This window comes from Lissotriton vulgaris, chromosome 1_1 (assembly GCF_964263255.1).
Source record: "Lissotriton vulgaris chromosome 1_1, aLisVul1.2, whole genome shotgun sequence".
Classification (NCBI taxonomy): Eukaryota; Metazoa; Chordata; class Amphibia; order Caudata; family Salamandridae; genus Lissotriton; species Lissotriton vulgaris.
This window is the reverse complement of record NC_141685.1, coordinates 1627169284-1627196680: the sequence shown is the minus strand read 5'-3', so window position 1 is coordinate 1627196680 and position 27397 is coordinate 1627169284. Positions and strand designations below refer to the sequence as shown.

The 27397-nt window shown below is 43.2% G+C and overlaps 1 protein-coding gene across 8 annotated transcripts in view; it reads right to left on the bottom strand.

Annotated features, from left to right (window-relative positions):
* SBF1 (SET binding factor 1) overlaps positions 1-23716 on the bottom strand; it is a 1591024-nt gene extending 1567308 nt beyond the window's left edge. For all 8 annotated transcript variants that reach the window (XM_086918836.1, XM_086918839.1, XM_086918838.1 and 5 more), the window contains exon 1: positions 23502-23716. In XM_086918836.1, the coding sequence (XP_086774962.1) occupies positions 23502-23556 (55 nt within the window). In that variant the 5' untranslated portion in view covers positions 23557-23716. The remainder of the gene's footprint in view (positions 1-23501) is intronic.
* Positions 23717-27397: the final 3681 nt, after the last annotated feature.

Here is a 27397-nt window from a genome sequence, read left to right as displayed (position 1 = left end):
CCCCTGTTCGTTTGTTTACCGCACGGGGGCGGAATCGGGCCAGCAGGGAAGGGGTTAAGGGAACTACTATGTGTGTGGATAAGCTCCTTTTGAAAGAGCAGAATGCGATCACTCACAATTAAGTTACCCAGTGGCCGAAGTGGGCTTACATATGATGTAGTATGGAAAATAAATATGTGAATGACATACCAGACCAATGGAAGAAGAGTGATGGATCAAACCACCAATAAGTATACTATACATATAACCTTATTAAAAAAAAAAAGGTCGTCACCAATGACGAGATCGATCAGAAACCTTCGACTGGGAAAGGCGCTTGGGTCCTAACGGGCTACCGGTCGAGCTCTACAAACTACGTCCCGATAAACTCGCCCGCATCAGAGGGATATGTTTGAAGAGAGTAGAAGAGTGGGAGCGCTACCGCAGGACCAACGTCTGGCGTTGATAGTGGTCATCCCCAAAGAGAGAAAGCCTAGAGATAGATGCGCCTCCTTCGGACCCATCGCCCTGCTTAATGCAAGGCCGAAAATCCTTGCCAAACTTTTGGCCACTCGTCTGTCTACCAGACCAGTCAGGCTTTATGCTCCAGCGCAAAACAGCCCTGAATCTGCGACAAGTGCAGTGAGTACTGGGAAGGGCGGACATCATCTGGGAGGCTGCTGTGATCTCGTCTCTGGACCCCTCCATGGTATTTGATACTGCTGAATGGCCTTATCTCTTTGCGGTCCTTTCCATTTGGGGTTTGGACCGGAATTTGTATCATGGGCCAGATTCCTCTATTCGGAGCCTCTGGCTCAGGTAGTAGTCAACAACAAACGGTCTGACTTCTTTGGCTTAAGTCTGGGTACTAGGCAGGAGCGTCCGCTGTCGCCCTTGCTCTTCGCCCTTTCATTGGAGCCTCTCGCGGCCTGGATCTGTCGTGACCCGGTCATACGCAGCCTGCAGTGGTCGGAGGAGTGGGAGGATCGCATTTCGCTTTACGCGGATGATATTCTCCTTTACTTGGCCTCCCCCAAGATGTCTCTCAGATGTGTTTTGGACATCTTCACGTCCTTCGGCAGATTTTCAGGCTACTCTATCAATTGGAATAAATCTCTGCTCTATACACTGAGTGGTGATGCTCCGGCTCTCCCCAGAGGTTGTCTTGTACAAGTGGTGAAGGATGGGTTTTGCTACCTAGGGATCTTGGTCACCACAGATCCCAAGCTCCGCTACAAGAGGAATCTGCTACCGACCCTGCAGCACCTGCGGCGTGATGTTGCTACAGGAGGCTGGGTTGAGACCGGAGACTGATGCTGGCGACCCACTTTTGGGACTCGGAACAGCTCAGCAGCCTACATTCCTCTAAGGATTTTGACAAGTGGGACCGCATCGGTATCTCTCGGATAGGTGACCTCTGGGTGAAGGGTAACATGATTAGTTTTGACAAACTACAACAGCATGTCGAGCTCACAAGCACAGAGTTTTTCTGCTACCTGCAGGGCCGCCACGCACTGGTCACAGCCATAAAACAAGGTCCCTCCCAGAGTCCTCCCCACTAGAGGAAAGGTTGTTGGATGGATTGCTTCCATAGAAGGCCAGATCACCAACTCACAAAAAGCTGATTATTAACACACCAGATCTCCTTGATAAGTTACATGACTCTTGGGAGAAGGGCGACTCGCCACATGGAACAGAAATCTTGACTGGTGTATGTTCAGGAAGAAAACGGTTTATGTAGCAAGAGGTTGCCCCAAAAAATGGTCCCTTTTGTGGGCCAAATGGAACACTTAAAGGGGAGATCTATATGTCGCACCTACAGCCCCCGTTGAAGACGAATCTGTGTCCCCCTGATGCACATTCCAACCCCTGTGATGTATTCTTGAAATCGCCTATATTCCCAAAATAACTGCCATATGAACTAGAATTTTTGTGTCTCTTCATGTGATATGCCGAGATTTTTTATTTAGGTTATCAATAAAACGAATAAAAAGATTTTAACAAAAAAAAAAAAAAAAGGTGGTCTTGGCTAACCCGAACAATGAAACCTAAAATGTAAACATATTTACACAGAGGCGGTCAGCACTCTGCAGTCCTAGTTACGTCAGAGTTTCACAGGAAGAGTTTTTGGTGCCGTTTGCTAATTCTTCATGAACTTTACGAAAAAAGTGAATCCATCTCAGGTCCCTCCTGGAACGTTTCAGTGATCCATCAAGTGGGGGCCAAAAATAACAGGAGTCCCCATTCCTTACTTTACCAGGTTAATTCTCAACACAGAAAGAAACGAAAGAACCTAATTACACCAAATGTGGCAAAAGGTTAGAACTTTACTCAGAAAACATCCCTTTTTGTTCTTTGGTGTAACTCTGTTCAACTGTCAGGAGACTACACCGTTTTGGACTGCACGACAGCGCGTAGTGTGAGAGGTGCGCGATACTGGATGCTGGATTCCTGCATTTGGCATGGGAGTGCCCGGGGGTGCAGACTTTTTGGGGCAAGGTATTCCGTGAATTGAGTAACACACTAGAGTCAGACATCGCTCCATACCCGGTGCTTGCATTGCTTGGTTTTTCAAGGCCATTACCCAAGACGCGGCGCAGGATAGTGGAAATGGGCCTGCTTATGGCTAAGAGGCGCTTAGCAATGTGTTGGATGAGAGGGCCCCTCCCAACGATAGATCATTGGACGAGGGATTTGACATACTGCTGCACACAATCCGAGAACCACAGCGAGCTACTACCGCTCAAGAGCCGGCCTAAAAACATTTGGGGGTTATATTTGGAGTACAGAGGGAGGCAGGAGTCAGCAAGTTTTGGACGAGTGGCCGGGGATGGACAGGCTTCATTCTCCCCTTCTACCCCTCTTCCCCTCCCTAGTCCCTCGCCCTTCCCACCTTGAGGCGGACCGTCTGCATGCACGCTCTGCCTAAATGTATGATGCTTGTGGGCCGAGTGAGAGATGTAGGTCTTGAGCCCGAGCAGACTGGAACTTTTATTCGTTTGCTGGGTCACTATACTGTATACTAGTAGGATAGGTTGTAAGGCACGTCAGAGGAGTCATGTTGGTGGGTCACACTGTTTGGGGGTTGTTTATACCAAAAGTGATGTTACGTTCACAGTTTGTAGATACTGCAGTCTTCCCTTTATATTATCAATGGCACAGCACTACCCTGTTCAATACTTCAGCGCCGCCCGACATCCGGGATGTGGGCTTAATGGCTGTGTACTAAGATATGTGATTGCGTACTTTGGCCCTGTTTCTCAGCAGGACGTACTGTATCATATTTGCTAGAGTGCATCACAATAAAAATACATTTAAAAAAAAACTCTGTTCAACTGTTTTGGGGAAAATCACATTTAAAGAGGTGCCTGTGTAGTCATGAAGGGGTTAAAAAAAGATAGGGATATCTAGACTGTTTGTGTCCAGATATGCTCTGATTGGCCACTCTAGAGGCTGTGCAAGGGATTAGTCAATCCTAATTGTTTGGACACAGTCCAAACAATATGTTGTAGCAGCTACTACAGGACTCAGGGACGGTCCTGGGTCCTGAAAATGAATGAAAAAAATCCCTCCCTACCTCCACCCACCCCTCCACGACTTGCTTGCCACACCATGGGCACTAGGATGTGGCAGCCACTAAAGGATTATCAGTGAAATGCGTTGTGGTGAATGCCAGGTTTTGAGGGCCATAAAAAGGAGCCCATATAAAGGATGATAACCCTTATCGGTCACAAGTCATTTATTGTAGGTACCATACTAATTTTAGAAATTATAGTGTGTTCTAAGATGATTTTACCCTGTGAAAAATGCTGACCACCTGCTGGGATTTAACTAACCATATTTAAACAAAAGTGTCATCTATAAAGATTCTCTCATAGAGGTTATGGAAGGAGCAGAAGCTAAAAAGAGAGCACATGTTCTACAAGCTCACATTAGTTCCCAAGCCATGTGAGAGTACACAACCATTGGGGTGGGACAGCAATGGAGCGTGGGGCACCAACGGGGAGTGGGGCACCAAAGGGGAGGTTGGGTGTATGGCATGGTCGTAAACTGGGCCCTGTGCTCAACCCCAAGCCACACACAGCCGAAGCCCATGCGTGACGCTGGCCACCCACGAGAAGTTGTGTGCAGGGCCGAGTTGGATAGTAAGGTATGGTAACAAAAGATTACTTACTAAATATAGTTAGGTGAAAAAGTCAGGTAAAACGTTACATTTTAAACTCTAAAAACTACTGAGATTCACTAGTTATAGATAAATGAAGGAACTACAACTTACGCCCCTGCCGTGGACAGTGTGTCATCATTAATGTCATTTCAGAAGTTATCGATGATGTGATAGAATAGGTCATGAGTGATGTAATGTGGAAGGTCAGAAGCCGTGAATGTGGAAAAAATTCCCAATTATACAGAACTGGTAAATGAGTGGAGATGGATGAACTGTTTTTTTAAAGTTTCATGAACATTCTTTAAACTGCCCCAAAGTTATAGGCAAAACAAAAATGATTTTCCTTATGAAATCATGATCCTAACTTTAACTACCTAGTGGAGACTGCTACAGATATATATATATATATATATATATATATATATGTTATGCCTTTGAAAATATGTGTGGTCCAGTAAATGTGTTATTGGGAACAAGTGTGCTAATAAACCTACATTTACACTTTTAATATAACAGCACAGATATTACCACCATGTAGCCTAATCTGAGAAATTATCAATGAATATGGCTCAAAAGATTCTATATCACTATCACTTTGCCCAAACAACATACTTAATGAGATTTTCATCTCAATGCATGGATTGAACGCATTCTTTTATGGTCAGATACCTTTGACTATCAGTTCTACATAAGTAAAAGAAATATAAGGATGTAAACCCTAGGAGCAGTTCTGCCAAGACTAACATTTACTGCCCTTTCTAAATGAAAAGCATCATGATGCTCTAGGAATAACATCGAGAATTACTTGAGGCTCTTCCCTCCAAGTCATAGGGAATAAGAAACAAGCATTGGCATAGCCAATAGGTTTTGCCTTCGGGACCTTATAAGTGTTTAGCCATGCAACACTTGATGTTGTTGCACCAAGGATATTGTGCTGGATAAATAAACACCTTATAAGGTCCCAAAGCCGAGACCTATTGGCTATGCCATTGCTTGTTTTTTATGTCATCAAAGTGTTATAAACATTCCTAGTGATAACTTAACAAAATTCTAACTTTCGGTACATTAACCAAGTGAACTTTCACCTTCTTAACTCAAAGTGGAGATTTCATACTGAAATATGAGCTCTCCGGGATTGGGGAGGACGAGCAACGGGGGTTATTAATCCCATATAGAAAGGAGTACAAGAATCACCATATCAAAGAGTGAACCCCCCCAATAAGAAATACCGCACTTAGCCAGTTCCATACACACTGCAGAAAACAAATGTTTCATACAGCACTCCCGGCCGCTTCATTGCATTTCCTCAGAATAAACAGCTTATCTATACCAAACATTATTTCATAGCAAGTGTGCACTACCACTCCTTAAAAACAAATATCAAAGAAATTGATAATTATTTGCACGCAGTCATACTAAAACCTGTCGACCCATTAACACTCAACAAGGGAGGAGTGGTACTGTACTGTGACCCCTTTACAGACAATAAAGATCACCCATTTTAGGATAGCAATGAACGATAAAGCGCCTAGATTTCCCCAGTAACTTCGGAGACCCTTAAGTATTAGTACAGGCACAAAGACATGTTTAGAACGTGTACACGTGTACCTTTGAGGCTTTCTGGACGATGACCATTGGTCCGCTGTTGGAGCCCATGCTCCAACCACTTACAGTCACCAGCAAGAGGATATACTGCTGCCTTTCATGTGGCACAGAATCGAACTTAAGCGACTCACCATTTTCTCTAACTTGGTGCCTCTCTCCATGTCAAACACAGCAGTGATGTGGACTTAAACTTCGGAGTACAGTGGCCATGTTAGAATCAGACGGAAGCCTTGGAAATCCAACGGATTTGAATTAAAAGAAGTGACGTCCGCCGGACGATAACATGACGCACCCACAAGTCAGTTAAGACTACACAGTCCAGCAATCTTAATTTCTGTGCAAAACTCCAAAACGTCAAAAATAACCGTATTTTACCCTCTGCGGCTTAAAAGTTCCTCAACTAGAATACAAGTTAAATCCGTAAGAAAAATAGGGCGATTAATGCACTTGAGTGTACTCCACACAGTTTTGAATCATCGTAAAGTAGCTTAGAGAATGAACGCACCTGCTGCAGAGCAGTGCCACATCTTCACAGTGTGTGGTCTGTATAAAATAGCGGAGCTCGCTGATTTCATGCATTAGTCCCAGGGTCCAGCCCTGATGGAATAGCTCAGAAAATGTATGCAGTAACTGAAAATCTCAGCACTCAATTTACAAAGCATACATTTGAAACACTGCAAATTGAACTTGCTTATTTTGAATTTTGCATGTTCACCAGTGACTTCAGTAAGTGAACGCAAGCTAAAAGTAAGAAAGAGAATGATATAAACAGAAGTGAACTCGAATGATTGAAAAGGTTTCCGGAAGTAGATGGCCACCTGTGTTTAATGGCATGGACTGATTAAGGAACGAATGATGATAGCACACAGCAGCGTACAGCCATCCAGTACTTACTTATGACAGATGGTACAGAAATTGAAAGGCCACCCAGGAATACAGAATACGTAGGAGGTTACCAAAATTGAACGGCAGCCTAGAAGGGGGAGTTTAAGAGATAGCCAAAAGTGAATTATTGCTCTGTAAGGCGATTAGTAGTTGCCACCTTGAAAGCAAGCCACAAAATTCATGTAACTAATTTTCTCTTATAAGAGAAATTGTGCGATAAATCTGCAGTCTGTATTAGCCCAAAGCAGATAAGTGGAACTTCATTATTGGAATTCAGTGGAGTGACCATCAAGATACACTACAGCAGGCTAAACTGCCAATTTACACTTCCCCATTGAACATGAGGTTCCAGTTAGAGAAAGGGATGGTACACCACGAGTTGCAAGCTGGTGTATATATTTTTTAGGCAGATATTGTTTACCTGACTGAGCACAATGCTTTCAAACCAATTAGCCTTCAAACTACAAGTCAAATCTATCAGTGTTTTAAAACACATATTGCACATTAGCAAAAAAAACGAGGAACCCCTACAGGAGTGGAGGCATGGAGATAAACTAGTGTGCCCGCGTGAGAGAGAGGGGGGGAGCAGGAGGTGAGCCCGCGAGTGGTGTGTGCGCGGTCTGCTCTTTTTCTAAGCACATACTCGTGCTTATGGCACGCACCTGCTCGCTCCCGCAAGGTGGATGCCGCCACAAGCACTAGTATGTGCTTCGAAAAAGAGCAGAACGACGGCTAAAGGTCTCCTATTCAGTGCATACATGCTGCATAGGTGAGACCTAAAAAGGTGATTAAAAGGATAATATAACATTAGTATCAACACTATATATTTGGGAACAGTAAATACAATTAATAAAAATTTGCAACTGTCGTATTGTCCTACTGGTGGATTCTGGTGAATAGAGTGGTTTGTAAATGGAAAGAACCCCAGAGATGCTACTACTGACCTATAATAAATGTTACCCATTATTCTTTTTGGCTGTAACGGAAGGATAACAAAATATTAATTTAAAAAAGCTGTGTCAAAAGCAAAATGAGTCTACAAACAATAAGGCCTTTGCAACCAAATTAAGTTTTAGACAACAATGCACAAGCAATTTTACAGTGTTTTTGGGGTGTGTTACCTTTCACTGACGAATTTACTGCTGCGAGGGAAATCAGACTGAAGAACCCATTTACTGGGGTTCAATTTCTCTCGAATACATCATTTATAGTAATGTAGCATTTCTGAGAAATTCTAAATATTTACGTGACCAACTGTTAACAGCGATTTGAATTGATAACAATAGCTAAACATCTGATATTGTTTTTAAAAAGTATACAGATGTGTGTGTGGTGTGTGTGTGAGCTCACACTTGTGTGAGTGCTGACACACAATATCAAATAAGCATTTGCAATGCAATAGGTCTCGCATTTGAGAGAATTTGAGCTATTGGCATTGTAAATGACAATGCCTTTTTTTATGTTTTGGTTTAAAAAACATAAATATAAGGCATTGTCAGTTACAATGCCAATAGCTTAAACTCCCAAAAATGCGAGACCTATTGCATTGCAAATGCTTGTTTGAGGTTGAAATCGATTTGAAAAGAAGGTGACCCATGGCTGACTGTAGCATTTGTGTCGCCTGGTGCGACAATCTGTTTTGGAGACCCCATTGCATTACTTTCTCCACAGAGTCCCTCACTACCACCTTCCAACAGTGCCTCTCTCTGTCTCACATACATTTAATTTGTTTTATAGCGCTACTCATACCACTGTAGAGTGTGAGAGCACTTTACATAACACACATTATAGAGAGGTAATGAATCATATGTGTGTAAATTAGTCTATAGGAAATGTTACATAAAACAAGTGGGATTATAAGGTGTAGTACTAGTGGGCAGTATATTTTAAGAGTGTTTGGCAGTTGCGAAACTCAAAATGATGGGGCCACCTTGCAGATTGTGATAGGAGCCCCTTCCTTCCCAATATCCCATATCTTACTGATATTTATTGGCCTGGGGCTGAGTGAGGGCCCTTTGAAGGGCTAGGGGTCCCAATGCGCTGTAGGGGACTGTATTACGCCCCTTGTGTTTTGTCTGCAGAAGTACAAACTAAGAATTTGAAATGTACCGCAGTGGTTGGGATTGAATATACTAATAATAATGTATTTGTACCCAAACAAACCCTTTTTAACCACAGTAGGATAAGGAAGCACTGGGGAAAATAACAATGTTCTAACTTCTACCATGCAGTTTGTATGAAGCTGTTTGATAAGAGTTTATAGCTCACTGTACTATATTAGCATTGTAACTGCAAGTAACAAAAGGATCTCTGTGACAAAAGCAGTAACCCACTGAGCTATCTAAATAGATTACAATTCTCTGAACTGCATGGTACACGTTCTTTGCAGCAGGCATATTAAACCTGTGCTCTAATTTACGATGAGTCTATACTGTTGCTAGGCAAAACTGATGCCTCTTAATCAGTAGAGTTAACGTGACAATTTTATCGTTGCCTGAAAACTGATTGACACACAAGGAACTCTGCAGCAGGTGTCTTTAAACCCATACGTTATGTCTGATCACAGCTCCCTCCTAAGCTTAACACCAATTGCAGCTGCCCCGTCACACAGACATAAAGCTGGCCCTGGGGTGACCCCATAGATTGTACGAAGGGGTTTTGTCAGGAGTGAAAAAGAAAGACGATGAAAGCCGCAACATGAGGGTGGGGTGGCAGGTCACTCACGGGCTCTGTGGTACAGCTGACTGGGGCGTGGGGGGATGCAGAGGGTTGCGGGTCTACTGTACTGTTACAAACACGGTCTGGGGGGGAAGGGGCTAGCCCATTGTCACACGCCATACAGAATCTGTTGCAGAGCTGATTGGGGCAGGGTAGATAGGAGCTTGCGGGCGTAGCATGGTGTTACAAGTGCAGGGTCTGGGGTAGAGCTGACTGGAGCAAAGGGGTGCTGGGGACTAGCCTAGCATCTCAACAATCAGCGTTTTGACAGAGCTGACTGGGGCGCGAGGAGCTGGAAGCGGCTTGCCCAGGATCACACACCTCACAGAATCTGCAGCGGATATGAGGGGCGTGTGGCTAGGCCGGTGTTGCAAGCGCAGGGTCTGGGGTAGAGCTGACTGGGGCAGAGGGGTGCTGGGGACTAGCCTAGGGTCTCAACAAACAGCGTTTTGACAGAGCTGACTGGGGCGACGAGGTTGACGAGGCTCACCATGAGAGTCACAGTCACACACCAGGGTTCGAAGGCACAGGAAGTGAATGGGCTAACCTTTCTCACACAGTAAGCGTCACAAGCAGGGATACACTGAGTTGGGGAGGGGGGAGGAAGAGTCCCAACTAAGATCATACACATTAAAATAAAAGACGAAGCACATGAAAGTGGACAGCCTGCCGAAATTCAAGCCATGTCAGCAGAATAGCCAAGATTAATTGTAGGCTTAGGGGAAGGAAGAGACATGGCCAAGGACTGAGAGAGGCAACAGCAGAGGTGTTCAACTAAGGTTACAGAGGTAATTTAAGTTGCGCAGAAGGGCGGTGGGAGAGCCGAGATTAGAGTCTGGTACGGGGAGGTGAAAAGACTCCCTGGGTGTCACAGAGGGGTTTGTGGCAAAAACGGGGTTAGACAGAAGTATAGAGAGAGACCGGGACTAACAAGAGGCTACACAGAGCAGGCAATGTAAAGAGACTGGTAGAGGGTCACACAAGGACTCTGCAGTAAATCAGGGGATAAGGATAGAAGCTATGCGTTCAGTGTGAGGCACGAAGAGGTCACCATTCTTCAAAATTCACGATGAGAATCAGAGACAGAGCCTTCCTTCGACCATATCCAATGTCCGGGTTCTTGAAGGGGAGGGAGGGAAAGTGAAAGTGTGCAATGCGCGTGCTGTGCCGCCGGTTTCTCTGCTGAAGGGAGACAGGAAGTGGCACGCACGGACAGGAGATGTGCACGCGTACGGAGTGCACATCTCCTGTCCGCGCGTGCCACCTCCTGTCTCCCTTCAGGAGAGCAACCGGCGACTATAGGTCTCGCCAAGGAGAGCAGCGCATGCGCTGCATTGCTAAGGCGAGACCTAAAAAACGAGGGAGGCAGAGGGACAAACTAGGTCCACCTCCTCATACAATAGTAGACCAACAAAATCTGAGATGTCAGATAGGGAACTAGCTGAAAAACATGGATGGATTTTCACTCAATCCGAGTTGGAAAATCTGATTTTCTTTCATGAGTTCCCTCACTCACCAGGGTTTCCCCACGGTGACATGCTTCATCATAGGGGCCATCTCAATCCGCAGCGGATTGAGGCATGCTATGACTTGCGATGAGACGTAGGAGCACTAAGTAGTGAGGAGCTATGTGTAGTGCAGTGGTGTTGTGGAGTGGAGTGAGTTTAAAAATACCTAACTGGTAGGCGAAGAAACTTTATTCTGGCTTCTAGTTGGTGTATTAAAAATGGGGTGAGTTTCTAGGGAGCCGATCTATAATGAGTTAGGGGTACTTAGAAAATGTCAACATGTTTCGAGCATCCCAAATGCTCTTCTTCAAGACAAACACAGGGTCCAGCCCTATGTGTACCACTCCAAAGGTGACCTAAAGTGAGGTAAAGTGAAAATACAAAAAATGCTACAAAATAAGCAAGCATTAATAATACATACAATACATATTAGTCACGTTGTATTTTTTAAGAAGCGATGCTGTGCTTCATGGTCTTTAGAGGGAGTGAGAGGGTTCCGACTGGAACTTCGTTAGATTCTCCTCTCGGCCAGCGTACCTGAATGATTCCCTAGAAACCGCATATTCACACACACACACACACACACACACACGCACACACACACACACACACACACACACACTACAACCTGTTGAAATGCAAAGATAAAAGACTGGCCCTCCTAAGCCCTATGTGGTTAGCATGAAGAGTAATGTAGCATCAGAACCTGCGAGAGAAACAGTTGGAACTGCTGAATGACCAAACCCAAATATCACAGTCAGGGAGAAGAAGGATGACACACTCAGCCATTCCTGTCTGCAGTCTATAGTATCTGGCAACACCATCTACGAAAAGGACAGCAACCTACAGCATGCTGTCACAATCCTATTCTGGAAGGGGGTGACCCAGCAATTAAACATAAGGAGGATAAAAGCTAACTCCAGAGCAGCTCGGACTCTGCAACCATTCAGCTCGTTTCCAGATAAGCAGGGCATTCACTTTATGAGGATCATCACCCCAAGCAATGATGATAAACAGTAAGAAAGGTGAATTGCCACCGTGCCAACACCCTTCAGATTGCTGTTTTCAAAAAATGAGGTAATACAAACAGGCATAGAGCACAGGCCCAAATACAAAGGTTAATGAGACAACCGAGTAAGTAAGTCACCTTTTAGGAAATCAGGTAAACTGTACTCTTTATCAGGTATATGCACTTTCACAGCAGAAACAGGAGTTAAACATGGATATCACAAACGCTAAGACAAATTGGGTTCCATCTTGAGCTTGGAGCTGTGATTGAGAAACAATAACCTCCGGTATCACAAGAAACCACCATTTCATTTCCCGACTCTTGTAATGAACTACGGGAGCTTAAAGAAAGGGAGGGCGCCAGTCTGATGGGGGCTGAGGATGGTCCTGGTACTGATTATTTGAAGGCACAGTTGATGTTTCATATAAACAAAGTAAACTTTAGTCACAGAGGGCCGACCTATGGCATCATCACAAAAAAAAACGACTCCAAACCATGCTAGTGAAGAAGGGTACATTACTCCAACGAGGACGGCACCACGTTACAGAAAGCAGACAAGTCACAACATGCGGATGGGCAATATCTGCAGGTCACAATACAACGAGGCCAATACTACAAAACACGAGTTAAAATGTAGCATGACAAATAACCATAGAATACAATCAAGACACCCCTGAAGTGCAAGACTCCATTTCAGAGAAAGCAACTGGTTGGAATAAATCACGTCACAGTAAGAATAAATGTGATCCATGAAAACAAAGTACAGGATTCGGTCTTCAACCTACTGCCCCAAATCTAATCCACAAAGGTAATTCTGAGTGGAGGCAGCTGAGCAGCAGCCCTCCAATGAAACATTCGTGGGCAGGAAGCGGACAGCAAACTTAATAAGGTATCCCTCGAACCATGCAACAAAAATGCACGGAAAAATATATTTAACGAAAGGACAACCCCGAGTATCATACGAATGGATCAAGGGCAGTGAATATGCATACTGGAACTCGTTCGACATCATGGAATGAAATGACATAACTCATTCCGGGAATGAAATGGAATCAGCTCTTGTTTTCTTCCCCAACACAGATGCCTACAGAACCTTGCACGCACACGTCACCCATGCCCCTGTTTCTTGTAGGCTGCGTGCTGCGCAATGTTTCCCTCAGCATACATACATTAGGGCCCCCTGTCACTGGGTGAGGAAGGAGGGGCGAGGAGCCGTTTATTTCTGGCACGCCTGTGTTGTTTCCTGACATTCAGTATTTTAGGAATGCGTCGTACAGATCCTCTACAATGATGGAGCTCTCCTCGGTGCTCCCTGCGAGTCTCTGCTTGCTGTGCTCCAGGAGTGGGCAGCTACAGAGAACAAAACCCCTTTCCGAAGAACGACAGGGAGACGATAACCCCCTGCTACTGGTACAGACACGAAAAAGAAACACTGACGACGTGTTCGCCACACGCCGACAACGTAACCTTGTACTCACCCTTTGAAGGCGGTCAATGGTAAAGCAGAGGGCAAGGGTCGTAGCAGTTTGCATCATAAGGCAGTATAGTCCAAAGCAAAGTCCAGCACTGTAACTTAAACATTCAAAACGTACGTGTATCATCATGAACTCCTAAAAGGCTGCCACAGCAAAGTGAAACACGGCTGCCCAAAGAGCTGTCTTCCTTACCGACTCCTACCAGTCTGAAGAAAGATTCAGAATTTTAACTGAGTAACAAAGAGATTCACTCGAAACCACTCAAATACACCCAAATAAGGAGGACCTCAATCAGCTGGCTACATAAGGTTATCAAGGCACCTTCCCATCTCCTAATGTGTACATTCCACATCGGTAACTCGTTTGCATAGCCCCATTGAGGTACGTTTTATCTAATGTTTTACCATGCAGCAAGTGTTCTGATGCTGCCACTCCGCTCTGGGTTTAGCAAATAGGACATTATAATGAGAACACTGGTTTGTTGAAAGCTCCATTCAAGACAATTAAGTGGCTCTGGGCTTATAATGGCTGGTATAAGACTTCTGCTCCAACATTCCAATGTTTGTCTTTCTGTTTCTCCTTTTAACATTTAGAACATACTACCCATACTGGGTGGAACGTTTTAATAGCCTTATAGCCCTCTGCTTTGGAATATACCTGTTGTTAAAGCCCTTCACCCTCGTTATAGATCCTTGACCTGGGTCAGGGCTTTTAACAACCAGTATAGCCCTCAGCAGAGAACTATGAGGCTACTATACACAATGTAAAGCTTCCATGGTGAACCATGAACAGCCTCCATCCTGCCTCTTAACGCATTTAGGTTAACATGCATATCATAAATGAGTAGCAGTATGCTATAAGTTGCTTAAATATCTGAAAGTACCCAAGCTCTTGTATTTTACAAAGCAAGAGGTAATTAGAGCTACAATACTCATTGAAACTGTAATAAAGTGACGATATTTCGGGATAATACAGGGGGGAAAAAAAGAAAGCACAAGAGTTTGTATATAGGAACAGCTAACTGATACAAAGAGTGCTCTAAAGAAATTTCAGAAATATACGAGACTAATATTAATAGAAATATAGGAAATGAGTTTGGAAGGCCAATGCAAAGTTTCTAGTAAAACAATGAACATGGAGTAAGGTACTTTATTTTCCAAGTTCTATTTAAGCCAAAAAAATGCACTGGTGCATGTGAGGTATCGCATTGCCTGCAAATAGTTACAAAACAGAAGAAGAACAAGAAAGTTAATTTTAAAACATGGACAAGCCAATCGATGGAAATAAGCATGGAAAAAAACACACAAAAGAAAACTGCCTCTTCAATCAATTAAACTGTTCTTATGCCAATGTGAATCCATTATAAATGTCCTTATAGAAAGCTTGAAGGAGCAGTGGAAAATATCTCATTTACGAAAAAGAGCCACAAAACTCAAGTGTTCTGTAAAACAATGTAAAAGAAGACCTAATCTCTTTGCTTGCCATTGTATATAAAATATAACAAAAGTGAGCTATGAATGAAACGCCATCACAGGCAACATCACTGCCCACGTGCCCAAAACTTATTTCTATGGAGTTCTCAGTGGAGATTTCAGCGCGTGATCAGACTTAAACATCTTTCTCATAGCAGTGTCCTTTAGTATTTCATTATGGTAAACTGTGAGAGTAGGCGTGTGTCACTTCAGAGACAGGAAGGTAGGTGAAGTTCAGGCTGCAGGAGATGGCTAATGCAGAAAACAACAATAACTAGCTCTTTTGCTGCAAACGAAAATGGGTAGGAGAAGGATGTCATTTCCTGAATGAACCGTGTGTGAACCTTTCATCAAAAAGAGTACTACATAAAATATATATATGATTCATAGCAGTTCAACCCTGCAAAAAGAGACTACAAAAATGGTGCGTTGGCCAGCAGGTTAAGGGCAGGTGAGTCCCACCAGCCCCATTGAAATAAGATGATATATGCAGGAAAGATTAATCAGAGAGCATATGAAAAATTAGTTACATGTGAATTGTTAAGCAAACACACTGACGCTGCACTGCAAAGGAGGCAGGAAGAAAACCGTGAACCCTCTTTGCTAAGAGGGTATGAGTATCCTTTAAATCAGCAGGATATACAAATTTCCAAATGAGTAGACCCATTCAGCTAATCTATTGAATCCTGGGAACATTTAAAATGCTGTGTGAAAGTATATATGAAGGTGCAAAGGGTGGACCTTTGTCACTACAATTCATGTAATATATCAGTAAGAGTTTGCCTTTCATGAATTTTACATTTACTATAGTTTAGATATTTAATTTTCTGTGCACAGATTTTCATTTATTATAAATAAAGAGCACTTTATGGCTTTCAAAATGCGGCCCAACTGATGAAAACTACTTAGTTGAAGCAAAATAGAAAAAAGCACAACAATCAAACACCTGCCCGAAAATAAACAAATCTGAAATGCAAACATTAAAGATTAGTCATGGGCCGCTGTATAAAGTATGCAGTAATACTGATCACAACGAAGTTATTTTGTTATTCCAGTTTGAAAAGAGTAAAAAGAACACAGGAAATACAACCCTAATATTTGTTGAGAATTGCTCGTAAGTTAATGAGCAAGTCCGACTTAGCCGTACAGTACAGAACAATAAAACAGCCTAGTAGGACACCCAACAACATAACGGAGAAGGAAAATGGGGCCAGCACTAGAAATCTACACTTGTGAACAATTCATATGGATCTGCTTCAGAGCATGTCAAATAAGCCCATCTATTTATTTAATGCAAAAGAAGCCTTTTAGTAAACTATACTAGAATGGTCTATTAAACTGTCAACATAAATAAGAAGTGACATTTGTGAGCATAACAAAAAGCATAATGTGGTTGTGTCCATCATCAGTGCACTACAAGCCCACTCAATAGGTAAATTACACAAATGGATAACCAGCTGGGCCCAAAAAGGCACAATCCATATCAGTGAGTTATTCCAGATGTTCACTTTAATTGGAGGAAAACAAAATTCAAATTTTCAAGAACCAAACACCAGACAAAGTAAGTCTGTGCTAGCTTTCCCCTTCACAACGAGTATTCAAACTGCAACACCTTTCTATAAACTTAAGTCTGAGATCTATCTGCGCCAACATATTGGACATACACAAGGAACTACAATATTAGACAGAGAGCTACAACAAATTACGAAACAATAGTACAGAAACACAAAAAAAGTATGGGAACGGCACACAAATTCAATATTGTCCACCGTAGTCCTCAATGGATAATACAGTGGAAACATAACACACCCTTTCTGAATTATGACATTCTAACTGATGGTATCAAGTCTCAACTCTTAAGACATGCCCTTGAATGTAATCATGATCAGTGTGTGGACCAGGCCAACATATGAATGTAAAAATGTTATATGAATGGTGGCATTCCAAACACAATTTTCAGATCAATACTCTTGTCCCAACTGAATATGAAACGAAGAGCACACTGCTGGTTGCATAAGAGAAGTCAATCCAAAGCACTATATTAAAAGAATTTGCAAGTGTATTTAAAAACAGGCTTGTTGTACATCACAATGAAAAATTCATATTCCGTTCATGACAAAGCATACACAAAACAGACAGCATACTGATGTAGATAGTAGACATTTCCCTACTTCTATGCAGAGCAACAAACAATCTGCAGTAGTCGGCATATGGAAAACCAACTTTGACAGAACCTATTAAGAAAACAACTCAGTAATGATATACACGACACCAAATAAGTCCAGATAGCGAGTACTAAAAGAAACCTCTGAAGATGCAGGACAAGACCTTAAAGTAGGCAGTAAAGCCTCAGAACAATCAAGGATAGGAATGCAAAGGATGATAGTCATCCAAAAAGGACTAAATCATCAGTATGTCAATATACAAGAAGCATTGGCATAGCCAATAGGTCTCGCCTTTGGGAACTCATATGTATTTAGTTATGCAGCACAATATCCTCGGTGCAACAACATTAACTGTTGCATAGCTAAACAGTTATAAGGTCCCAAAGGTAAGACCTATTGTCATAGCCACTAGGTCTCGCCTTTGGGACCTTATGTGTTTAGCCAGAACTTTTGGCTATGTTGTAGAGCATTGTGGCTGCTGTGCATCATGTTGAAAAGTTATAATGAAAAGTGTTAAGCATTTTTGTTACCTTTATACAAACCAAGACGACATTATATACAGCTGAACAATCTGACTGAAAAAGGATTTTAACATAAAATTATGTGGCACTGAGTGGTATTATGTGGAGTGTATTTATGTTGCATTGAGTAGAGTGTAATTACGAGATGTGTAATTATGTGGTACTGAGTGGTATTATGTGGAGTGTATTTATGTTGTATTGAGTAGAGTGTAATTAGGTGACACTGAGTGGAATTATGAGGAGTGTATGTTGCACTCAGAGTAATTATGTGGGGTGTAATTATATGGCACCTAGTGGTGTTATTTGGAGTGTATGTTGCATTGAGTGCAGTGCAATTACGTAGCATATAATTATGTGGCACTAAGTGGTATTGTGTCGAGTGTATGTTGGGTTCAGTAGAGTGTAATTATGTGGTTTGTAATTATGTGGCACTGAGTGGTATTTGGAGTGTATGTTGCATTGAGTGCAGTGTAATGATGTAGCATATAATTATGTGGCGTGTAATTATGTGGCACTGAGTGGTATTATGTGGAGTGCATGTTGCATTGAGTGAAATGTAATTAGGTAGAATATAATTTTGTGGCCCTGAGGGATATTATGTGGAGTGCATTTATGTTGCATTGAGTTGAGTGTAATTATGTGGTGTGTAATTTTTGATGCATAAATTGTGGCATAGTGCCAAATACATGTTCCCCTAGTGTTGAGGATTTTGTTGCATACCGGCACGTTATATAAGCTAAACAACTGCACCCCCGGCCTAATTCGAACAACTGTTATCTATTGATAGGTCTCCATTGATATGTTGAGGTTACAGACTGTGCAGTACTGCACACTGGGCTGCCTCTGTTTGGATGCGCCATACCTTATGCGGCTACAAGCATATACGATCACTGCATGCACGGGTGCGAAGTTTGTATTCAAGCACACGGTTGTGGCAGGGGTATGTGGTGATGAAGAGAGACGAGGTATAGGGCGCCACAGATTCATTGTTGTTTGCCTGTACTATAATACTAATTATAAGCTTAAAACAATTATTTGCATTAATATATTTTTCCTTTTGGCCTATAAAAATACGATTTACAAATCCAGTACTGTTTAGGCTGAATATGAAATGCCACCCTCACATGGGGCCAACCCCATAAACTGTGTGGCATATCCCATGATGACATCACAACGCCACATAGTACACAACAACCAATTGCACACAATGGACCTCAACGCTTTCCAGGGGTGTCGAATGACACAGACAGATTGTCACTAGCAACATCTCTATCAGAATTCCCTCGTGTTTTTAGTGAGTGGCAGCAACCAGTGCAGCCAGCTCATGCTGCATGCAGTCAACAAAGAGGAGCCCAGACGGGACAGCCGTGCTGCAACCCTTCTCTGACACCGGAATATCGGATTAGACTTCACCATCTCCAATCGGCACAAGTGCGGGTGGAAGAGCCCATTTATACTGCGCCGACATTCCACAATACGCTGACATCCCTCTGTGTCATTCACAAGCCACAACCCGCACTGTGCGCTGCAAAGCCAGCCTCATGCAGTGACCAGTACTGCAGCGGTAGGCGTGCTCCTTTCTGGGGGACACCAATCAGCACCTCCTCACAGTGTTCAGTAGAATCTAGCCACTTCCCCTTACGCTGCTGGGAGAAAGGGGCAGTGTGTGAGAAGCAGGCTGTTGCTGACAAGTCCACTTTGGACGACGAAGCCTTCTCCCAGCCACAATGAAAGATAATCTCTTTGGAGCAGGCTGGAGATACTGATGGAGGCTATTGAAATGCTGCCACCGTTGCCTCACCACCAAAGGTCACTGCGGTGTCAGTTTACATCCGCTCTAGTCCTTGAGCGGGTCTCGTCCACAATGCTGTGCACTAGGAGGCGGGCACAAGACTCTAGCTACAATGACACACATTATTTACGACACGACAGAAATTGTGTTTTAGTAACTCGGGGAAAGCTCACACTGCACAAGGAGGGCACTAATTTTTTACACACTGATTTGTCATAAATGTAGCTTTTCGAGCCTGGTCCTTCGGGAATTGTCGAAAGCATCCAACCTTGGAAGTGGTTGCTAGAGCGAGACCTTCGCTGTTACCCAAAAAAACATGCATTGGCCGTGAGACGCAATATGTGGTGAGGGAGGGGGAGAAGCGGGAGTTGGGTGCTCGCACGCGCAAAAAGGAAAAACAAGCCCGGCTTCGAAAGTGGTGCGTGCACGAGCGAAAGTGAAAGCAGCGTGTTTGTATATATGTTTATAATTAACGCTGCGGGGAGGGGCGGAGGAGCGTTTAGAGAGCAAGCAAAGCAAAGCATCGGGCTTTGAAAGCGGGTGGCTACGCGCGTGACCACAAGCGCTAGGCCAGCAGAAGCCTGGGGTAGCACTTTTAAGAGCACACTACTAAATGTCTCGCAGAGCAGCGCTTGCGCTGGCACAGCGAGACATAAAAACAATTCTGTCCAGTTCACTAGAAAGAGCAGACTTTACGTAAAGACAATTTGTATCCCTGCAGATCTCTCCATCACTTCTCCCTTTAACTATAAAATACAGCACGCCAAAAAACACAATCAGCAACCCAACCTAACAAAGTTTATCACTGCTGATCTCTCCTTAACTTCTCCCTTTAACTTATGCCTCCTCAGGACCATTAACTTTAAACACAACATCTTTAAATGGACAACCCAGTACAGTAAGCAGCTACGTGGACTATGAACATAAGAATATACCAAAAAAGGTACCTGCAGAGCTTCTCAAAGCTGCCAGCTTAATGAAAAGCATAAACTGCATGCTATCTCTTAACACTTCTTCATCCATCACACTAAGTGTCGAGTCCCAAAACAATAACCGCACCTCAGTAGTCATCATGCACAGCATGGAAACAATTCTCACATAGGATCAAAACAAAAACAACACTCTTTCAAACCTCACACCATACACTGTGTAGCATGCTACCCATGTAGGTAAGCACTTCAACGACCCACCAAGGTCGTAGGGGTAGAAAGTGCTATAGAAATGTTGCAATACAACCAGTAAAGCAAGAGGAACACATTCCCACAAGCAGTGAGGCAGAAAGAAATCAAAAAAATGCTGAAAAAAAATATAAAAATGTTCAAAAAAATTCAAAAAGGACAGAAAGCCAGTAGAAGCCGAAAGGAGCCCAGGCAGCAGACCCATCAGAAAGTGACTGCCAGGAAGCAAGCCTTGCAAATCAGGTAGAAAGACAACTTAGCCTCCAAACAGGCAGCAAGCCAATGACATGAGTCAGTCAAACAGCAAGCAAGTGCATCCTGTTAACAGCCAGCAAGCCAAGGGAATCAGTCACACAAGCCAAAACAAAGTCACAACGAGAGAGGGCAAATGTTAATAAACGCACATGCAGTTAGCCCCAAAAAAAAATCAAAGGCAGCAACCCAACAATGCATCAAGTCAATGGAATCTTTAAAATCTGACAAGACATGTGTACACTGACAGAAGTAAAAAAAAAAAAAAAAAAAGAATCCAGTCCAAAAGTAGGTCCTCCAGTCCATTCATACAATAAGCAGGCAAATAATATGTAAAGTGCTCTGATACCCACGGACTAGAGCTATATAAAAACTTTATAAATAAAATAAAGACCAGGAAGTCAAATGAATCGGTCGAACAGTATCAATCCAACGAAATTTCAACAGGCATCCAAATAAAAGAGCCTTTTAAGTGGCAGAAAGGCAACAGAAGTCAATGAAGGATCAGCACTATTTGAAACGATCAAACAAGCAACAAGCCAAGAAAACCCTTCAAAAGGGCAGCAGGTGAATGGAAGCACAGAAACTGAACCAATCAAATGGCAACAAGTCCACATAACCTGCCAAACTGACAGGCGGACAACTGCACACAGGCAGCCTGCCAACAGTACTCAGCATCAAGTCAATTGAACGTTTAAAACATGTATCAAGCCAGCAAAAATTGGCACATAGGCAGACATCAATCTAAATGTCAGTCAAGTAGCAAACTAATAAACCTGTCAACAGGAGCAAGCAAACAGAACCTCTCGGATAAATAGTAAACCAATTAAACATATTAAACACTAAGCCAATTAAACACGTCGTAGAAGCAGTAAGCCAGTAGAATTGGCCAAATGGGTAGCAATATATATTTTTTTTTTTTACAAAAGGCAGGAAATTATAAATCTTAAATGGTCATGATTCAAATTGATCTCTTCCAAAAGGGGCCAAGAAAGGAGTAAACCTACATCATCAAAATGTATCGTTTAGTTCATTAAAACCATAATCATTTATCGCAATAAAACATAAAACTCTATAAAACGGAATTCATGGTCAGGAGAAGGTTAGCAATATTAAAACCATGTGCGGGAGTAGTCGAGACAATATTTAAGTGACTTGAAGCAGATAGTGGTTAAAGCCGCCAGCTTCATTAACTGCAATGAGTAAAACTTTTAAACAGGTAACCAACACAACTCATCTTAGGGGGAAAAAAGCAACAGTACTCGTTATCGAGTTCTCACATATTCATAACATAGTACCAAGGTCCATGAAAGTGGCCCTGATCAAGGGTTACCTCGTTCCGAACTCTACTCGCCCTTCCGCTGAATAAAACACCAACAAAATCAATACTCTTCCTACAGCTGAGCCATCTCAAGAGCCATTGTCTCTTGTCCGTAACCCAAGCACACCCTTTTCTACTAATGCTCTCAACCAAGTTGCGTATAGAAGAGTTTCCACTTTAGTCCTACTTTCTTTTGTCAGCTTTTCAAACTCAGGATCGTGTCCGTCACCTCTTAGTAAAGCTCTCCTCCCACAGCATCCTTCCTTTCATCAACAACACATCTCTCGATGCCTCAGTATAAACTGCAATCAGGTAAACAACAATGTTGTCCAAATATGGATTTCGCTTGAAGTAGTTCTACACCCTGTGGTAAACATCTCTCCTCCCAAAACTACTACTGACATTAACATTCCTTCTTGCACTCATGGTACAGTTAAGATGATCAATGCGTCCCATGAATAGCACCCTGTAACCGTTGCCACCCTGACAGACCTCTTCCCTAATTATGGTAAGTCAGAAGCACACTGCAAAACTTTATGCTTACCATGCCCCTGAATTGTATAATTTTCCATTCGTGGGATCGAGGATGGGGGAGATTTAAGAGTATAGAATCAAAATTAATTTCAAACTTTGAGCTTCCACTTTATTTAACATTTGCTTTTAATGTGATCTGGAAAGGTAAATAAATGAAATGATGTACCTTTTACAATAAAGTTCATTTTCCCATCACGCACCAAATCTAGTGGAGTACCTTTATGTGGCATATCACTAATCATTTCACCGATCTAGACATATTACTACGGCATTGCACGTGGAAACTCGGTACAATTGTGTCTCAGCAACTTCTAAATGAGTGTATTTGAGTATGCATAGGGAGTAAAACGGGCCAGCAAGCCGTTTACCAGTTAAGCTGCTCCTATCATTCCAACAAGAAACACTACGTAGTAGTTGCCAAAAGTGAACACGTGTAGATGTATACATAAATAGAAGAGGTAGGATGGGGCAGTCGAGAGAGAGCAACATACGTTTGTCCTAGGTAACATTGTAGTGGGGTGAAGAAGTGCATCTTTAGAAAAGTTATGGGCATGCCTCGTTAATAATGATGACAGTCTACTATAACAACCTACTATAGACTCCGACAGAAAATGTACACTTCAATCTCTCCACGTCATGCTACATAAATCACTTCTGCCATTAACATCGATTTCCACGGTAACCTCAATACACTCCCAACCACCTCACTTCAGTAGTAAGGCATTCTCGCCGAAAACCATTTACCCTACACCCCATCTATTTACATGCCTCCTTCCAGGATACACCCTCGTCTTATCTTAAGCATTGGTACACAACCCACACAGTCACCTCCGTCTCCGCCCCATAGTGATGGCATACTTCACACCAGTAATGGTACACTTGGCCCCACCCCCCACATCCCCAGCCATAATATACTCCTCACCTCTCCTTTCTAAATCGAATCCCACCAGCACGAAGTAGTCCGCCAGGCGGGTCATGCTTATGTCGAGGTACCCCGGGCGCTGCTGTTGCTCATGTCCCGCGGTGGTTCAGGAGAGAGGCAGTGGTGACACACACTGAGCCCCAGCGGCACCCCATAGCCGCCATCTTCCTGCAAATCCGATCTGAGGCTGCTGCGCACGCGCCGACCGGCGAGCCAGGGCGGGGACGCCACAGAGTTCAGGCAGCTCAGCTGATTGTAAACCACGCATGTGCGAGATGAATGACAAGTGGCAGACGTTCGCTCACGCGCAGAACAGAGGGGCTGTATTCTTCGCTAACGTGCTCTGTAATGGCTGAATTAAAATACCAGCCGTCTCTTTTCTAAGAAGGCAACTGTTTCGCACCCAGGGTGCCGTGGAATCTCAACAACAGCATATTGCTTCCTTTATCGCTTTTAGAGTTGGGCAATATGTAAATAATGTATCTGTTGTAGTCCTCTTTCTACTTCAATGAACTGCCAATGACAGTAAGGAAATGGGAGGGCCGTCATGACAGACTGTCTCAATTTCAGGGAGGAACACACTTGTCAATCTTAAGTAGTGTTCAGAAGGAAGAGTCGTCACACGAATTAAAGGTTCGTAATTTTTTTTGATAATATGAACCCAGCAGTAACTCGAGGAGGACAAGCTGGACGCTTCTCTTCCAGCCTCGTACTATTCCAGACTGCTCAGCAAGGCTCCACTCACAGAACACTCTGTTATGGAATGCCAAGAGGCAATCTAGACGCGAGGACAACAACACAACACTCATCCTTTCCTTAAACAATTACAAATGAATTAAAAACAATAAACTTAAGTAGTATATGTGAACCACAAATTTGAAGTCAAACTAAATTAAAACAATTTGAAGAGAAAGCAAAAGAAAATAAAAATACACTAGAATGAATTAAGAAGGAAAAACATGCGTAATATAGTCCTTCAAGTAGAGAGGTTTAACACAATTTTTTTCTAGCTCTAGTTACAATAGAATTTCCATCATGAACGTGAAGGTTCCTGGTTGGTGTAGGACTCAAACAAAAACTGGGACTATTACTACGAATACAAGATGAATCATCACCCTTCCCCCCCCCCCCCGTAACTAACTCATGGAGAATTGTGAACAGAAATAAATCTCTTATCTCTTGTAACATCCAAAAAAGACATAGTTTTACCATTGACATCCTGGATCCAATCATATTTAATTGGACGATGAATAGAATGGACATCTTGACAAGTATCAGGTTCAAATTCACCTCTAAATTTGGCAATGCGACTAGCATGCCAGACTTTTCCATCACTTAATAATGCAGACTTGACCTCCATTATCAGAAATAATGTCTTTGTGAAGACCTTCCCGGCCAAACACGTCACCCAGAAACATGAGTACCGATTCGGTATCTGCTTTGTCAACAATTTCTAATTTCCCTCTCAATGTCATTATCATGTCCAGGCCCCCAATAAGATTGCTTGATCCTAGCTTTACATTTAACAATCCCTAAATGACCCTAATGGCATAGGTTAATAACCTTATTTCTAAAATCCACAGGAGGGACAAGTCTTCCATTTCTAATTAACAAATCATCTTCAATAGATAAATCATTTCTAACTTCCTAAAAAGGAAATACATTCTTCTCTAACAAAGATTTTGCAGGCCAACCTTTCTGGACATGGTTGATAACTGTAACCAAAATTGAATCATTTGCTAGGCTTTGTTTCCATTCATCATGAGAAATACTCCGTAACTCATTACCAAACACAGAAGCTACCATCCAATCATCCCATTCGTTCTTTTCTTCTTTAGTATTATGAAGAGGACATCTGCTCAAAAAGTCAGCAATCCTGTTTGGAACACCTGGAACATAGACTACATCATAAACATAATCAAGTAATTGTACAGACATTCGCGAAATCCTAGGAGAAACGTTACTAAGACCTTTAGATGTAACTACTGTAGTGTTCTTGCTGATCGCCAGGCAATGCATCACTCATGGGACACAGGTCGGTTGGTAACGCTTCTTTATTAGCATATCAGACAACAGCTTACATGTATGTCCGTCCTGCTTCGATCCCTGGTCATTCTGCCCTAGCTTCCTGTCCCTAAACAGGATGTGGTGTCCAGTGACCTGGTCACTGCCCTCATGACCCACAGGGTCCTAGTGTCCTCATGTCAGGTCGCCCTATCTGTCGGGTCACGACATCTCCCCCCTTGTTGCAAACAAATGTTCATGATACATTCTCCCTAGTCATTGTCGCCCCCCCCTTATTTACAGTACTTTCTGATGGTTACAGTGAGAGACACAGAGAGAGAGAGAGAGAAAACTTGTCGCTCTACATCTCTTCAATTAGTCTTTGTGGTCTTCTGCATGTTCTTCTTGTCTTTCGTCTCCGTCAATTCCTAGTTCTCTATCTTCCGCCTTCCATGGTGCTGCTGTTGCTGTTTCTCCTTCTTCCGTCTTTAGCTCCTTGAAGTGCGAGCTGTTTCTCGTTATTCTCTGTTGGTCAGAAGCTGCCGTTATCATCGATCCTTTCACTTTCGTCACCACCAGCGAATCTTTGGAGAATGGGCTGTCTGATTTCCGTTGTTGTCTCTGTCTCACCACCACCAGGTCTCCTTCATTCAACTTCGATTCCGATGCATGTCTCCTCTGATCCGCATTCTCTTTCATTTTCCTTTTTGCTTCCTGATCCCTTTCCGCAATGTCACTCTGATCTGTGCTCATCTTTGCTTCCATTTGTGGCAGCCTCGTCTTGCTTGATCGTCCCAATACCAGCTCGGCTGGGCATCGACCTGTGGAGCTCTGGGGGGTGTTTCTGTAGTCCCTCAGCACCTGGCACAGTGCCTGCCCAGTCGATATTTGTGTCAACTTTGCTCTCTGGATGGCTTTATTTATGGTCCCCATAAATCGTTCTGCCATCCCGTTGGCCTGTGGCCACAGAGGTGTTATTTTCCGATGCTTTATCCCCAGGTAATCCATGAACCAGAGGAATTCTTCTCCTGAGAATGGAGGGCCGTTGTCCGTCTTTAATGTTTGTGGAGAGCCTCAGGCAGCAAAGATGTCATCGAGCACAGGTAGAGTGGCACTTACTGATGTCGACGAGATCTGTCTTAGAATCGGAAACCTTGAGAACTTGTCAATGACAACCAACAGGTAATTTCCAGCCTCCAACGGTCCATAAAAATCTGCCGCTAGCTCTGTCTATACTGCTTTTGGCAGCTCTGACATTTGTAGTGGTGTTGGTTTTGATGGCAGTCCCGTCACTTGACAGACATGGCAGCGTGTTATTGCCTCTTCCACCATGCCATCTAGTCCTGGGAACCACACCTTTTCTCTCAGCATTTTCTGTGTAGCGACAATGCCTCAATGGGATTCATGGGCCAGTTTAATTGTTCTCTTCCTCAGCCTGTATGGTATTACTATTCGTGATCCTCTCATTAGAATGCCGTTCTCTTTTTCTGACAGTTCTTCATTTATTTTGCTTGAGGATGAAGTTTAGGTATTCTTCTGCCATGGTGGCTGTCTTCTCTGTGGGGTAGTGGGTGCCGTGACATGTAGTCAGCCGGATTTTGTTCTTTTCCAGGTTTATGAACTAATTCAAAGTTGTAGTCCATCAACCTTATTCCCCACCGCTCTATCCTTGGTGGTATCTTGGCGCTTGGGTTGCCATAGATGGTGACTAGTGACTGATGGTCTGTTACAATCGTGAAGGGCTTCCCGTAGATGAACATGTGATAGTGCTCACATGCCCACACCACGGCCAGACTCTCTTTTTCCGGTTGAGAGTATGCTCTCTCAACGTCTGACAGACCTTTGCTCCCATAAGCAACGACCCAGCGTGGCGAGTCTTTTCCATGCTTGTG